This window comes from Oncorhynchus keta, chromosome 5 (assembly GCF_023373465.1).
Source record: "Oncorhynchus keta strain PuntledgeMale-10-30-2019 chromosome 5, Oket_V2, whole genome shotgun sequence".
Classification (NCBI taxonomy): domain Eukaryota; kingdom Metazoa; phylum Chordata; class Actinopteri; order Salmoniformes; family Salmonidae; genus Oncorhynchus; species Oncorhynchus keta.
Window position 1 is genome coordinate 20,805,830 of NC_068425.1, and position 11,446 is coordinate 20,817,275.

At 42.7% G+C, this 11,446-nt stretch overlaps 2 protein-coding genes and 1 long non-coding RNA gene across 6 annotated transcripts; 1 reads left to right on the forward strand and 2 right to left on the reverse strand.

Moving 5' to 3' along the window:
- Positions 1–2,122: 2,122 nt before the first annotated feature.
- Positions 2,123–3,961, reverse strand: LOC118376798 (uncharacterized). The gene is made up of 5 exons (XR_008136613.1): positions 3,838–3,961; positions 2,626–2,959; positions 2,474–2,535; positions 2,291–2,391; positions 2,123–2,211 (listed from the first exon to the last, which is right to left on the reverse strand). It is a non-coding gene; the product is annotated as an uncharacterized LOC118376798 (long non-coding RNA).
- Positions 3,962–4,125: 164 nt separating this feature from the next.
- On the forward strand, positions 4,126–5,430 carry LOC118376795 (nucleoplasmin-like). 3 transcript variants are annotated; one of them, XM_035763580.2, is made up of 6 exons: positions 4,126–4,267; positions 4,388–4,503; positions 4,607–4,689; positions 4,829–5,039; positions 5,195–5,281; positions 5,379–5,429. In XM_035763580.2, the coding sequence occupies exons 2-6, from the start codon at positions 4,452–4,454 to the stop codon at positions 5,396–5,398; spliced, it is 453 nt and encodes a 150-aa protein (XP_035619473.1). In that variant the 5' UTR covers positions 4,126–4,267; positions 4,388–4,451; the 3' UTR covers positions 5,399–5,429. The 3 variants fall into 3 exon arrangements, with proteins under 3 accessions (XP_035619473.1, XP_035619475.1, XP_035619474.1); XM_035763582.2 differs by having other exon boundaries at positions 5,198–5,281; positions 5,379–5,420; XM_035763581.2 differs by having other exon boundaries at positions 4,129–4,267; positions 4,391–4,503; positions 5,379–5,430.
- Positions 5,431–5,449: 19 nt separating this feature from the next.
- LOC118376794 (butyrophilin subfamily 1 member A1-like) lies at positions 5,450–9,433 on the reverse strand. 2 transcript variants are annotated; one of them, XM_035763577.2, is made up of 7 exons: positions 9,307–9,433; positions 7,752–7,832; positions 7,251–7,349; positions 7,029–7,130; positions 6,645–6,920; positions 6,448–6,526; positions 5,450–6,344 (listed from the first exon to the last, which is right to left on the reverse strand). In XM_035763577.2, the coding sequence occupies exons 2-7, from the start codon at positions 7,809–7,811 to the stop codon at positions 5,758–5,760; spliced, it is 1,203 nt and encodes a 400-aa protein (XP_035619470.2). In that variant the 5' UTR covers positions 7,812–7,832; positions 9,307–9,433; the 3' UTR covers positions 5,450–5,757. The 2 variants fall into 2 exon arrangements, with proteins under 2 accessions (XP_035619470.2, XP_035619471.2); XM_035763578.2 differs by having other exon boundaries at positions 6,645–6,917; positions 9,307–9,432.
- Between the last annotated feature and the right edge of the window lie 2,013 nt (positions 9,434–11,446).

Below are 11,446 nucleotides of genomic sequence, written 5' to 3' on the forward strand. Positions count from 1 at the left end.
CTCCTGTCTCAGCCTCCAGTATTTATGCTGCAGTAGTTTGTGTCGGGGGGCTAGGGTCAGTTTGTTATATCTGGAGTACTTCTCCTGTCCTATTCGGTGTCCTGTGTGAATCTAAGTGTGCGTTCTCTAATTCTCTCCTTCTCTCTTTCTTTCTCTCTCTCGGAGGACCTGAGCCCTAGGACCATGTCCCAGGACTACCTGACATGAGGACTCCTTGCTGTCCCCAGTCCACCTGGCCATGCTCCTGCTCCAGTTTCAACTGACCTGAGCCCTAGGACCGTGCCCCAGGACTACCTGACATTAAGGCTCCTTGCTGTCCCCAGTCCACCTGACTGTGCTGCTGCTCCAGTTTCAACTGTTCTGCCTTATTATTATTCGGCCATGCTGGTCATTTATGAACATTTGAACATCTTGGTCATGTTCTGTTATAATCTCTACCCGGCACAGCCAGAAGAGGACTGGCCACCCCACATAGCCCGGTTCCTCTCTAGGTTTCTTCCTAGGTTTTGGCCTTTCTAGGGAGTTTTTCCTAGCCACCGTGCTTTTACACCTGCATTGTTTGCTGTTTGGGGTTTTAGGCTGGGTTTCTGTACAGCACTTTGAGATATCAGCTGATGTACGAAGGGCTATATAAATAAATTTGATTTGATTTTGATTTGATTTGAATTCACCTGTCAACACAAAATCTCATCATTACTACCTCATAAACACAGTGATATTCTTGACACAGCCATGATGGTTATAAATAGGGGTTGTGTGGCTTACCTTGTGATAGGCACTGATAGATTTCAGAGGCCCGAAAGATTCTGGAGTCATGGACTGAGCCAGGCCATTTTGCCACAACATTGCTGATCACACAGTCAGCATTGCAGACCATCTGAAATCATAAGATGAGGAATATTACACCAATCAATGCACATCACTGGCAATGCAGAGTGTTCGTCAATGGACAATATCAAAAGTTATGTTCACCTGAACATTAATGCTGTGAAAGGATTTCCTATTCACAAAATCGGCCTCATGGGCACCTGAGGGGGCTTTTATCCTTATGTGTGTGCAGTCCACTGCACCAATGACATTGGGGAAACCTGTCACACAAAGTAATGAGTATCCTACTATGTGTTAACAGTTGTCCTGTAATTTGTAGATCCTCTTACCTGCAATCCTATAGAACTCCTATTTGATGTCACAGAGTCTTCTGTGGCCAGGGAAGGAGATGAAGACATCTGCTAATGCTTTGATAGCCAGACACACACTCCTTATTGTGCGGCAAATTGTGGCCTTGTTCAGCTGTTCTGCATCCCCCACTGAGTACAGGAAGGCTCCACTAGCAAAAAAGCGCAAGGCCACACAAACCATTTGCTCCACACTCAGTGCATGGCTCCGTGCAGTGCGGTGCTTAATCCTGGGACCCAGTAGTCTGCATAGATACCTGATGCCATCTGCAGAAAACCTGTATCTTTCATATAGATGGTCGTCAGGGAAGGCCAGTGGGTCCAACCGGTCCCTGAAGACCCTTTCTCTCCTGAAGGCTCTCCTCAGCACAAGTGCTTCTTCATCCACCACATCTCGCACGAATGGGCATGCCATTGTCAGAGCAGAAAGGAACACACAATTTTGGGCCTTCATATAGGCTAGTGGCCACACCTGGTGCTGGGGGGGGGTGGGCAAAAGAGGGCGATGCCTTATAACGATGACTTGGTTGTACTGATTGCTGGGAAAATAAAAAAAACCTTAGAAAGATGCCACCGTCCTGTGTGCTCACAATAAGAGCTCATATGTCATGGCTCACTTGACTTTACGAGAATATACCTAATTTTTATTTTGAGCTGTGTCATCTTCTTGGAGCTGGGGGAGGAAATACAAATAATGATTAATACATTTGTGTTACAGTTAGCATTCAGTGTAGATTGAAGGCATATCTCACCTCCCTCTCAAGTTTTTTTATTTCAAGGTCCAGTTTCCTAATTGTCCTCTTTTTTATTTCAGACTCCAGTGCAAGATTTTCCATCTTTTTCTTCTTGTACTGAATGTCTATGTCTGCCAGTTCTATTTGGTGCCGGAGGTGGTTGCCATACAACTTTCTGATAGCTTGTGAGCTCTGTGAACACAATACAATTAGCGCAGCTGGAATTTGGCTGGATGTGGTGTCCTTTTATTAATACGCACTATGTTGCCAGGCTGGTTTTCCCACTGTATAGCATCTGGGTCCTGTAAAAGAAATTAGATTTTTTGATTTTGATGAGGACTCCTCACCATTGTAGAGTAAATAGTACTTTCACAGTCTTACCATGATACCTCATGCCTTCTGGAATCCAGAGAGATGGTCTCCTCCTCATCATCATCATCGTCTCCATCATGTGCTGTTGCTGCTGCACTGGGGCCTTCACCCTATCACATTTAATCGGATTCATATTGAAGCTAGTAGACAAGACATGCCAGGCCTACAGTATGCCTTTGATGGAGTACTCACTGGATCAGCATCGTCTGGTGCTTGTGCTGGTGGCTCTAACAGGAACACAGTGCTGCCAGACACTGCAAGGCAATAGGTAAACCAAAGTCAGACAGTCCAAATTGATTCAATATGAATGTGGTTGTATCCCATGTAGAGATGGAAGGACATACCTTGAATGAAGCGGGTGGCATCTTGGGAGGAACCTATGCTCGTCTCTTTCCCCCAGGGATCCCCTCTAAGACGGGCCTGCCTTTATTTAGCTCCAAGGCCATGTCCTCTGCTGGGGTAAGGTCAGCCTTTGGTGACCCACCACCCGTGCCTTGTCTGTGGGTATTCTTTTTCACTGCTAAAACAGTACAGACAATGTGTGAGCAGGCACCTTCTGGGTACAATATATGCTTGTGCTTTGTTAAATATTAGTCAGGGACCATACCATTCTGCAGAATGTTCTTGTATTTGATTTTGACCTGCTGCCATGTCCGTTTTGGCCCGTTCATGTTTAATCTACACACACACACACACACATTTAATGGAGTCACAATGCAAAAAATTACTTGGTATTTTTGTCTTGTTTTCAGTAAAAATATAAAAAATAAAAAACTTAAATAAAGATGTATTTTCTTGATTTGCTAAATGACCTAGCAAAATAAGTATAGTTTAGACAAAAAATATAAACTTTAAGTAAATGTGTGCTTAAAACAAGCAAATAAAAAAATCTGTCAATATAATAAAAATTCTCTTGAAATAAGTTTACTTTTTCCATAAACACTTAATTTTAGAAAAGTTCTCGTTTCACTGGCAGATTTTTGTTGCTTATTTTCCTAGGTAATTTTGCTCAAGAAAATATTCAAGATGTTTTTTAGATATTTTTTTTTTACTGAAAACAAGACAAAAATACTAAGTAAGAAAGACATTTTTGCAGTGCACTGAGCAACCGACCTTGGGTCCTTTGAAAGGCGCTATATAAATTAAAGTGATTATTATTATAGCTCATCTATTTATTCAATTAAATTTTATTTATATAGCACTTTTCACAATTGTTTCATTCTGTCAAAGCAGCTTTACATTAATGAAAGCAGGAGAAACACAAAAAAAACGGTGGACAACATAAGAAGCAGAGTACAACGGCTAAGATTAAACCGTACTGAGCGTAGTAACGTTAAATAATAATGTAAGGCTTTAATAATAATTTATCATAGCTTTATACAGTGTGATGGACTTACTTTACACAATTTCACTCATATCTGCAGTGCATTTCAATTAAAAATTGAACCGTTTCATAATTACAGTACAACTACGTTTTTGGAGATGTGAATTAAATATTTGAATTGTAATTGTGATGTTTCAGCGGAGCGGTGAGTGTGTAATTGTGCACTACTTACGCATTCAGGCGGTCTGCAATACTTTGCCACGCTTTTTCTCTTTGCTTTATCACTGTGGCGGTGTTGCCTTTCTTCTTAATTATATCTTTTACCTCCTAGTATGCCTCCATGAGGATTTGTGCTTCCGACGGGGAAAAGTACGCGGCTCTAGTTGCCATGGTAAATCAATTAATCTGTGATCTGTGGCGGGGTCTATTTGAGTGAGCCGTGAGCGCGCACCTATCCAGGATTGGTTTCACCTGGCTTAATGAATCCGTGTCTGCTCATCCTGGCTTGGTCTTTGTGCAACCAATTAAGCCTGGACGCACATGTTTTGGCTTCATTGAGCTCAGCTGAGTCATTTATCCCGGATGTCTTAATTCTACTTTTGTGCAACAGGCCCCTGGACATATTCTAATGCTAGAATTGTTTTGTTGTCTTGTTCAGTGAGGTGAGTTACAATTGACATTTAAGTTCTAATTGAATTTGGTGACCTCCATAGACCACTTTATCAACACCCAAACCAAAAGCACTGACACAATCAAAAACCCTGATTTATTTATCTATAAAGCAGGTAGAGAAGAGGCACAGGATTGCAGAATATTAAGAGGATAACTCCACTCCGCTTCATCTCCATGGATCTCTCCCTTTCACCCTCTGTTTCTGACACTGTCTGTGTGCTCTGGGGTATGTAACAGAGGTTAATGCCACTTTGAGATGGTTTGAAATTGGTGACCTAGATGCACAACAATGTATTGTAAACCCAGGGTCTCCTCTCCCCTCTGACTAGGCTGTGAGCTGAATGACACCCAGAGAAAGGCAGTGTTTGAAATAGCGGAGGATTTGTTGGAGCATCAGTTCTTTATCCGAACGGTCAGTCTAAGTCTTTAGTCCATCTCCAGCCCTCTCCACACACCCCATTAGCAGAGATCACTTGGCTTAGTCAGTGACACAACCATTAACATAGTCCAATGACAGCCCAACTCCTAATCTCTGCTCCCCTTGTGTATAGATGTGTCTGGGTGCAGAGGCCAGTAAGGAGATGCATGTGGTGGAGGTACAGGACAGAGTTGGGGAATGCTGCAAGCCAGTGCCCATTGCCACACTTCACCCTATGTGCCAACCCATGGTCAGTTTCAGTGGGTTTGAGCTCATCCCACCTGTCATCTTCAACCTTCGCTCTGGGCAGGGCCCCCTCTTTATTTCTGGACAGCATTTGACATGTAAGTAATTGAGATATGAGAAAATGATGTTATTGTCGAGAGAATGGCAAGAAAATAAATATTAATCGGAAACTATTTGTATGTCAATTCTGGGACTCGTTTTATTTGGCTTTAAGTTCCATTCAAATGATACCTGGTATTTTGTGCTGTCATAGTAGTGGAGGAGGAGGAGGAGGAGGAGGAGGAGGAGAAGAAGAAGGAGGAGGAGGAGGAGAAGGTCTTCTCATCAACACCCCCACTTGGTAAGTAAACAAATCTAGAACTTCTAAGCTTCATAACAGGATTACCTTATGACATTGTACAGTTCAGTATGAAATAGTTATTGTGTTTTTATTTCAGATCACAGTGGTCTTCAATAACATGATCACATTTGAAGGACTTCAATAAAACACAGCATAAAAAGTAGAACCTTTTGAGTTTCATGTATTTATTCATCACGGAAAGTGCATTGTTATTGCAGGATTAATATTTCACAATATATTAAGATAATACTACGGTATTCTTTCAAATGTACGAAAATACAGAGCATGTGAGTGCATAGCATAACTGGAGTAAGGAAGAGGCAGAAAGAATCACATAGAAGCAGCAGCATCAGTGGTCACATAGCTATCCAATATCATGATGGTCTAGTTCTTTACAGTAACGAAGGTTCTGATTACTCTATAGGAGTGGTGAGAGGGTAACCATAGGGTGGAGGGATGGTGTTAAGAGGGAAAGTTCAGCCCAACAGGCACAGGGAGGGACAGAGGCAATAGGCCTTGCTCCCAGGGGACTTGATCACCAGGTCCTTAATGATCTCCGTCGTGCCGAACAGAGGGAACAGCTTCTCGTTGAAGCTCTCATTGTAGGTGTAGATGTGGGAGCGGCTGTCTATGTCGTAGAAGGACAGCTGGCCCTGTTCGTAGTCCAGGTAGACGGCCACCTTGCGGGAGATGAGACCAGGCGGCAGGGCAGTGAAGGGCACAGTCAGGGCCTTGAGCTCCGTGCCCCTCTCCAGGCGCAGGGTCAGGTAGCCCGTATCTGTGTTCAGGGACTTGAAGCCCTTCCTCAGGGCTGACTCCTTGGCCACACCCAGCCGAAAGTCCCGCTCCCCCACCTCCACCTCCCAGTAGTGGCGGCCAGAGTTGAAACCCTCCACCCCTGTGGCGCACCACCAGCCATCGAATCGCTGGTGGTAGTTTGGCACATCCTTTCTCTCGAAGCCGCAGCGCATCTTCTTCTCGTCGTTGGAGATCAGCAGGTCAGGGTTGGCCGTGTCCAGGTCAAGGGAAATCTCCACTGCTGCATTAGAGATCCAGTCCCATACTAGAATATACATAAGATTAGTAACAAAAAATTGTCAAATTAACGATACATTCTGTGAACATCACACCTGGCTCTGTCAATGCCTGTCCAAGGCATCACATACCTGAGTGAGGAATGTAGTGGGCAGCACCTATCTTCTGAGTCCTCTGCTTCCATATGAGCCACTGTTGAGGGATGGCTTCCTGCAAGCACAAAGATGGAGAGGGAGAAAAGCGGCTTTGGTAAATATCAGAGCAGTTAACATGAATATACATTAATTTATTTTAAAGGGGGACAATTGATATTTAAGGAGGCCCCCACCTTGTCCAGGCCCTGTGTCAGTAAGACCCACATGAGCAGTTCCATGGCTGTCAGGAGGTTGGGCATGTGGTGACTCCTCCATGCAGCCTGGAGGTCCTCCAGAACTTGAGCCACAGCCTCCCCAGGCCACACACTTTGCTCAGGTTGGGCTCTCAGGTCCTTGGTCCAGTTAATGATGGTCCTCTTAGCGTTCTCCATCTCGTTCTCACTGAACAGGTCCTGCTCCCTCCACTCGCTCTCCTCTGGCCAGCCATCCGACTGCATGGGCCTCTTCTGCTGACAACAGGTGAAGACTCATTCAACACGTGTTTATAGAAAGTCGCCTGCAAGCTATACAGTATATATTAATAGCTGTTACAGTATATTGGCTCCTGCTCTCCATACCTTGCTCTCCAGCAGAGACGCCCACTCCAGGATGAAGGCCCTGCAAAGAGGAGTGGGCCAGATGTCCTCTAGTTTCCAGATGTTCCCCAGCACCTCAGACCTCTGCAGACAGGATATAGACAAGTGGGGGATTTAGTAGACTTGTTTATCCTCCAAACTAGACCTGACAGTGGATACTTGCATAATGGATGTTACAAAAGGTGTGTATATATTTCAGTGTACCTGGCACACTCGATTGAGATCTCTGGCCAGCTCCACTATAAACAGCTGATTCTCTTCCAGTGGCTCTCGCTTCTCATTCTTCGCCCTCTTGCGAGATTCCTGACAGACAAAAAAAAAAAAGAGTGAGAAGAGTTAGATCACATAGAATGTAGCAATGAAATATACATTTTAGGAAAAGAGGAAAGGAAACAGATTTAGGACAGAAATTAGTGTTTTTCTAGTGGTTTAAAAAGTAATAAGGTCAACCCAGAAAAGGACCCATCAGCTTTGATTTAATTTGTTTTAAATATAAATCAATAGGTAATTAAATCAAACTACAGGAGTAAGCATGTGACTGGTGACGCTACCATGACAACCCCTCCACAGCCGTTTCAAGGTGACTTTCCTTTATGATAAAATCTCTGACCGTAGCAAAACAAGATTTGAACAAAAAAACATGTAAATTGTGTTTTTGTTGTTTGGAGGATTTGTAATGCATGACAGGAGTTTGACCAACTGTACCTTAAGCTTGGCTGTGATGTTCTTGACCGGCTCGACTATAAAGTGGAAACACTGCATCATCTTGGAAACTGTGCTGAGACTCTACAAAGAAAAAGACAGATAAAATAGCATTATAAATGTACCTTGACAGACAGGGAACCTCTACTTGACAGAATGTACACTACCCGTGTAAGGATTTCAGATTGACAGGTGCTACTGCTGAACTAAAACCACACCACTGATCTGATTCAGTGGTAGCAGGACCACCTAAATTCTCTAAGGGGACTCAAATGGTTTGAAATCTAAAACTACCCCTGCCCTACTTTCCTTAGAAATGTGTCAGCTGTTCCACCCTACTGCCCTATATTCTGTCCCGAGTCAAGTTAAAAGACATTGGCATCATGGCCAAAGGAGTAACGCAGCTCCCCTGTTAAGAAGATTGCTTTAAATCGTTAATCATCGTGCGGAGGACAGGCAACACATGGCTAATCGTACTGGACCAAATCATAACAGTAACACCTCTGTGGTCATCATAACATGAAGAATACCTCCCCTTTGGTATTTTTAATGATACTCTGACCTAGTTATTGTGTGGATGTTATTCAAGTCATATTATCATTGTGAGATAAGCACGGGATCCTACCCACTTTTAGAGCCTGGGGCATCAACTGATCAGTAACTTGGTTAGGATCAGTGATGAGTCAGAGCAGAGGTTACTTGGCCCTCTGCAACGTGACTGGCCCTGCATGCTCTTTGCTGCTGTCTCATCTGCCAGCAGTAATGTTTGGCCTTTGTTTTTCCATAACATAGAGACACACAAACACACACCTTGTGGGCTAAGCCAGTAAGTCTGCTGTCAGCAGCAGGGTAAATGTGGCACGTGAGTTAAGTCAGTGTGCCACTGAAGCCCTTAGCAGATTACCTAGAAGGACTTCCAAACCGGGTTTATGGTCCTGATACAGCCAAGTACAAACAGATAGAGGATGGCAAGCACAATATAGACCAAATAATAATGGCCGGCACAAAATAATAATTTTGATAAATGAAATGCATATTCATCAGCACACATTGTGGAGAGCAGAACCAGGTGGCATTTGTTATAAAATGAATGGTAAACTCATGTCAACCTTTAATAGAATATAAATAAATACAATGGAAGGAAGTGGAATACAATGCAACACAAATGTGAGAAGGCAAATTAAATCATGAAAACAAAAACAGGAAACAATGTTCAGGTATTCAGAGTAGGCCTATGTGTATTACATATTTTGTTTGAGTGACAGTGACCCAGTTACAGACCAGTCTAGACACACGCAGTCTGCGCACAAAGTAATGAGTAGGTTCGTGTGACTTTGTGGCACTGCCAGAGAGCTTGATCCTATATATCCTTGGTTGACATTGCAACATGTCGAATTTTGCACTATGCATGATAGTTAAGTTATTTTTGCGACACTAAACAATGCCATGCTGTTATGTGACGTCTGTGGACTTCCATGCAATCGAAATTAATGTATTATATTTTATGGCAAATTTGACACAATCATGCAGTTGAGTCGTACAAACTTGTTAGACATACCTGTCACAATGTTGTAATGTAAGCCGATTGGTGTCTTCTATATACTGGAGAACAAGTTGACTGTATGCTGCAGTATGACTGACCTTGTTTACATACAAGATTTTCCTAGGAACGAAGATGGTTCGGCTCTCTCCGTTTTCTGAATCCGAAGGCAGACAAACAGCGCCGCCATGATTGTTGTGGTACATCAGTTGTCCACAAAGTGGAACTACGGGCTGTCTAGCTCCCGCCTATCCTTTCTTTGGATTGGTGGATACATAGCATTATTGTTATCCCGTTTTAAATATTCGATGAGATTTGTTAACGCCTGAATGCAATGGAGAGAGATGCTATGCTACGAGCCATCTCGAGACAACTGATATAAAGTGTTTTTTCTCAAAGTTGGAGGGATGTCACCCTGTCCTACTTATATAGTAGAGGAGAATGAATGTGTCTTTAATATAATAAACATGGTAAACGTGGGTTCAAATACTTGTGTGTGTGTGTGTACAATATAAATGATATGAAATGCATAACCATGGTTGCATTTGAAAGGGAACAGCTTGGAGATGATGGGGAAAGTATTAGATCAAAGGTGAGGATGCAACAGTTCACCTGACACGACTGAATCCAAACATTATTACCCTGTTTATTTAATGTGCATTTTACATTTACTGTACTTTTTGATGCATTTCTTGATAACAAAATCTAAAACTACTCTGGATACATTCTGTAACATGATAAGACTATTCCTGGAGAATATGGGGCAGGTGTAACATAAGACCCCTCAAAAATTACAAGGGTCTGAGTGAGTAGGTTCGAGAGGACTAAGTGGCCACATACCTCTCCAAAGTTTGCACAGTTCCTAAGCATTTTCAATGCACTTTTATGAGTCAAAGAAGAGTCTTCAACCAGAAGGATTTAGTTTAGCTCTCCTAGCTGTGCTGTTGAGGAACTAGAGCAAGCACACTTGTAGTTGTTTAGTTTGGAACACAACCCTGCATTCCTGCCATCACACAATTACTGTTGTTGTTTACGCAATCCAAAAACGGTCCATTATAAATCGCAATCTGGGTCAGGAGGGCATGATTTGAAAGCGTGTTCTATTGCCTACATGATGCCATGTCATCTGGTAACTGTACATCAAACATAGTGATCATAAACACTGACACTGTAAATGACATGAGTTTTATGTTTGGAAATGTGAAGTTCACATTTGGTCTCATGGATGTTTGTGTTGCTCGTATGACATCAAAGCTGTATTTATTATATTCCTCAACATCTCGTCTTTCAGAATACATTGATTGATTCATCTTCATTTACATAATTTCCCTCACTCAGACAACAAAATATTTGTAAAAGTTGCCCAATTACTGGGAGTGATTGAGGAGACCTCTGGCACGCGTGGTGCTCAAGTTCAGAACGGCTGTCAGCCAAAACCCATACAGCACTGTGAAGTTCAGAGCCAGAGCTCTGATGTCATGTATAGCATGTTACTGTACAGTAACTGCATTCCAATTTAGGCACTTATTAGTGCCCAAATCTGTCATTTTCAATCCATATACAGGTACGAGTGTAAAGGGCTACAAAGATTAGGACGTTTATTGAAGAAAAAATCCACTGCTATTTGCTTTCCTTCATTGAAATCTGAAGGGTTATCAGAAAGTAATTGTAAATTTAACAAACGCCTGTCTTTCAATATAGCATGTGCTAATCCCTTAAATGCCAAATCTGTATGCTTAATTAGCTGTTGAGATGTCAATGATGAAGAGAGCACCCCATGTCACCTCTTTTTGTGGTCTGTGTTTTAAGGGATCAAACGACCATAAGACCTAATTAACTATATGGGGCTCATCTTTTAGGACAAGAGCTCAAGGGGATTACCAAACAGTTGCACTTTGTGTCTGTCAGTCAGAAGACGGTCATGGAAGTTGTTCATCCTGTAGTGTCTTCTCATTCTGCCCTTAGGCTGTTTCAAGCTGTGCTGCCCAACTGTGAGGAGCTTAATGACCTCGTTTTGTTCTCTCTCTCTCTCTCTCTCTCTCTCTCTCTCTCTCTCTCTCTCTCTCTCTAATTAGACACCCAACAGCAGGACAATGGAACCCTTGTGGACACTTCATCTAATGAGTTCTATATATTACTGACTGTGACATCATTATGT

What these genes read in the sequence shown, in the direction of transcription:
- LOC118376794 (XM_035763577.2), bottom strand. Translation starts at nt 7,811, where the DNA reads ATGATGCAGTGTTTCCACTTTATAGTCGAGCCGGTCAAGAACATCACA. An exon ending in ATCTCAATCGAGTGTGCCAG is followed by an intron (nt 7,131 to 7,250) that starts GTACACTGAAAT and finishes TCCTGTCTGCAG; the next exon opens with AGGTCTGAGGTGCTGGGGAA. An exon ending in TGACACAGGGCCTGGACAAG is followed by an intron (nt 6,527 to 6,644) that starts GTGGGGGCCTCC and finishes TTGTGCTTGCAG; the next exon opens with GAAGCCATCCCTCAACAGTG.
- LOC118376795 (XM_035763580.2), top strand. Translation starts at nt 4,452, where the DNA reads ATGGATCTCTCCCTTTCACCCTCTGTTTCTGACACTGTCTGTGTGCTC. An exon ending in ATCAGTTCTTTATCCGAACG is followed by an intron (nt 4,690 to 4,828) that starts GTCAGTCTAAGT and finishes CCTTGTGTATAG; the next exon opens with ATGTGTCTGGGTGCAGAGGC. An exon ending in CTCATCAACACCCCCACTTG is followed by an intron (nt 5,282 to 5,378) that starts GTAAGTAAACAA and finishes TTTTTATTTCAG; the next exon opens with ATCACAGTGGTCTTCAATAA.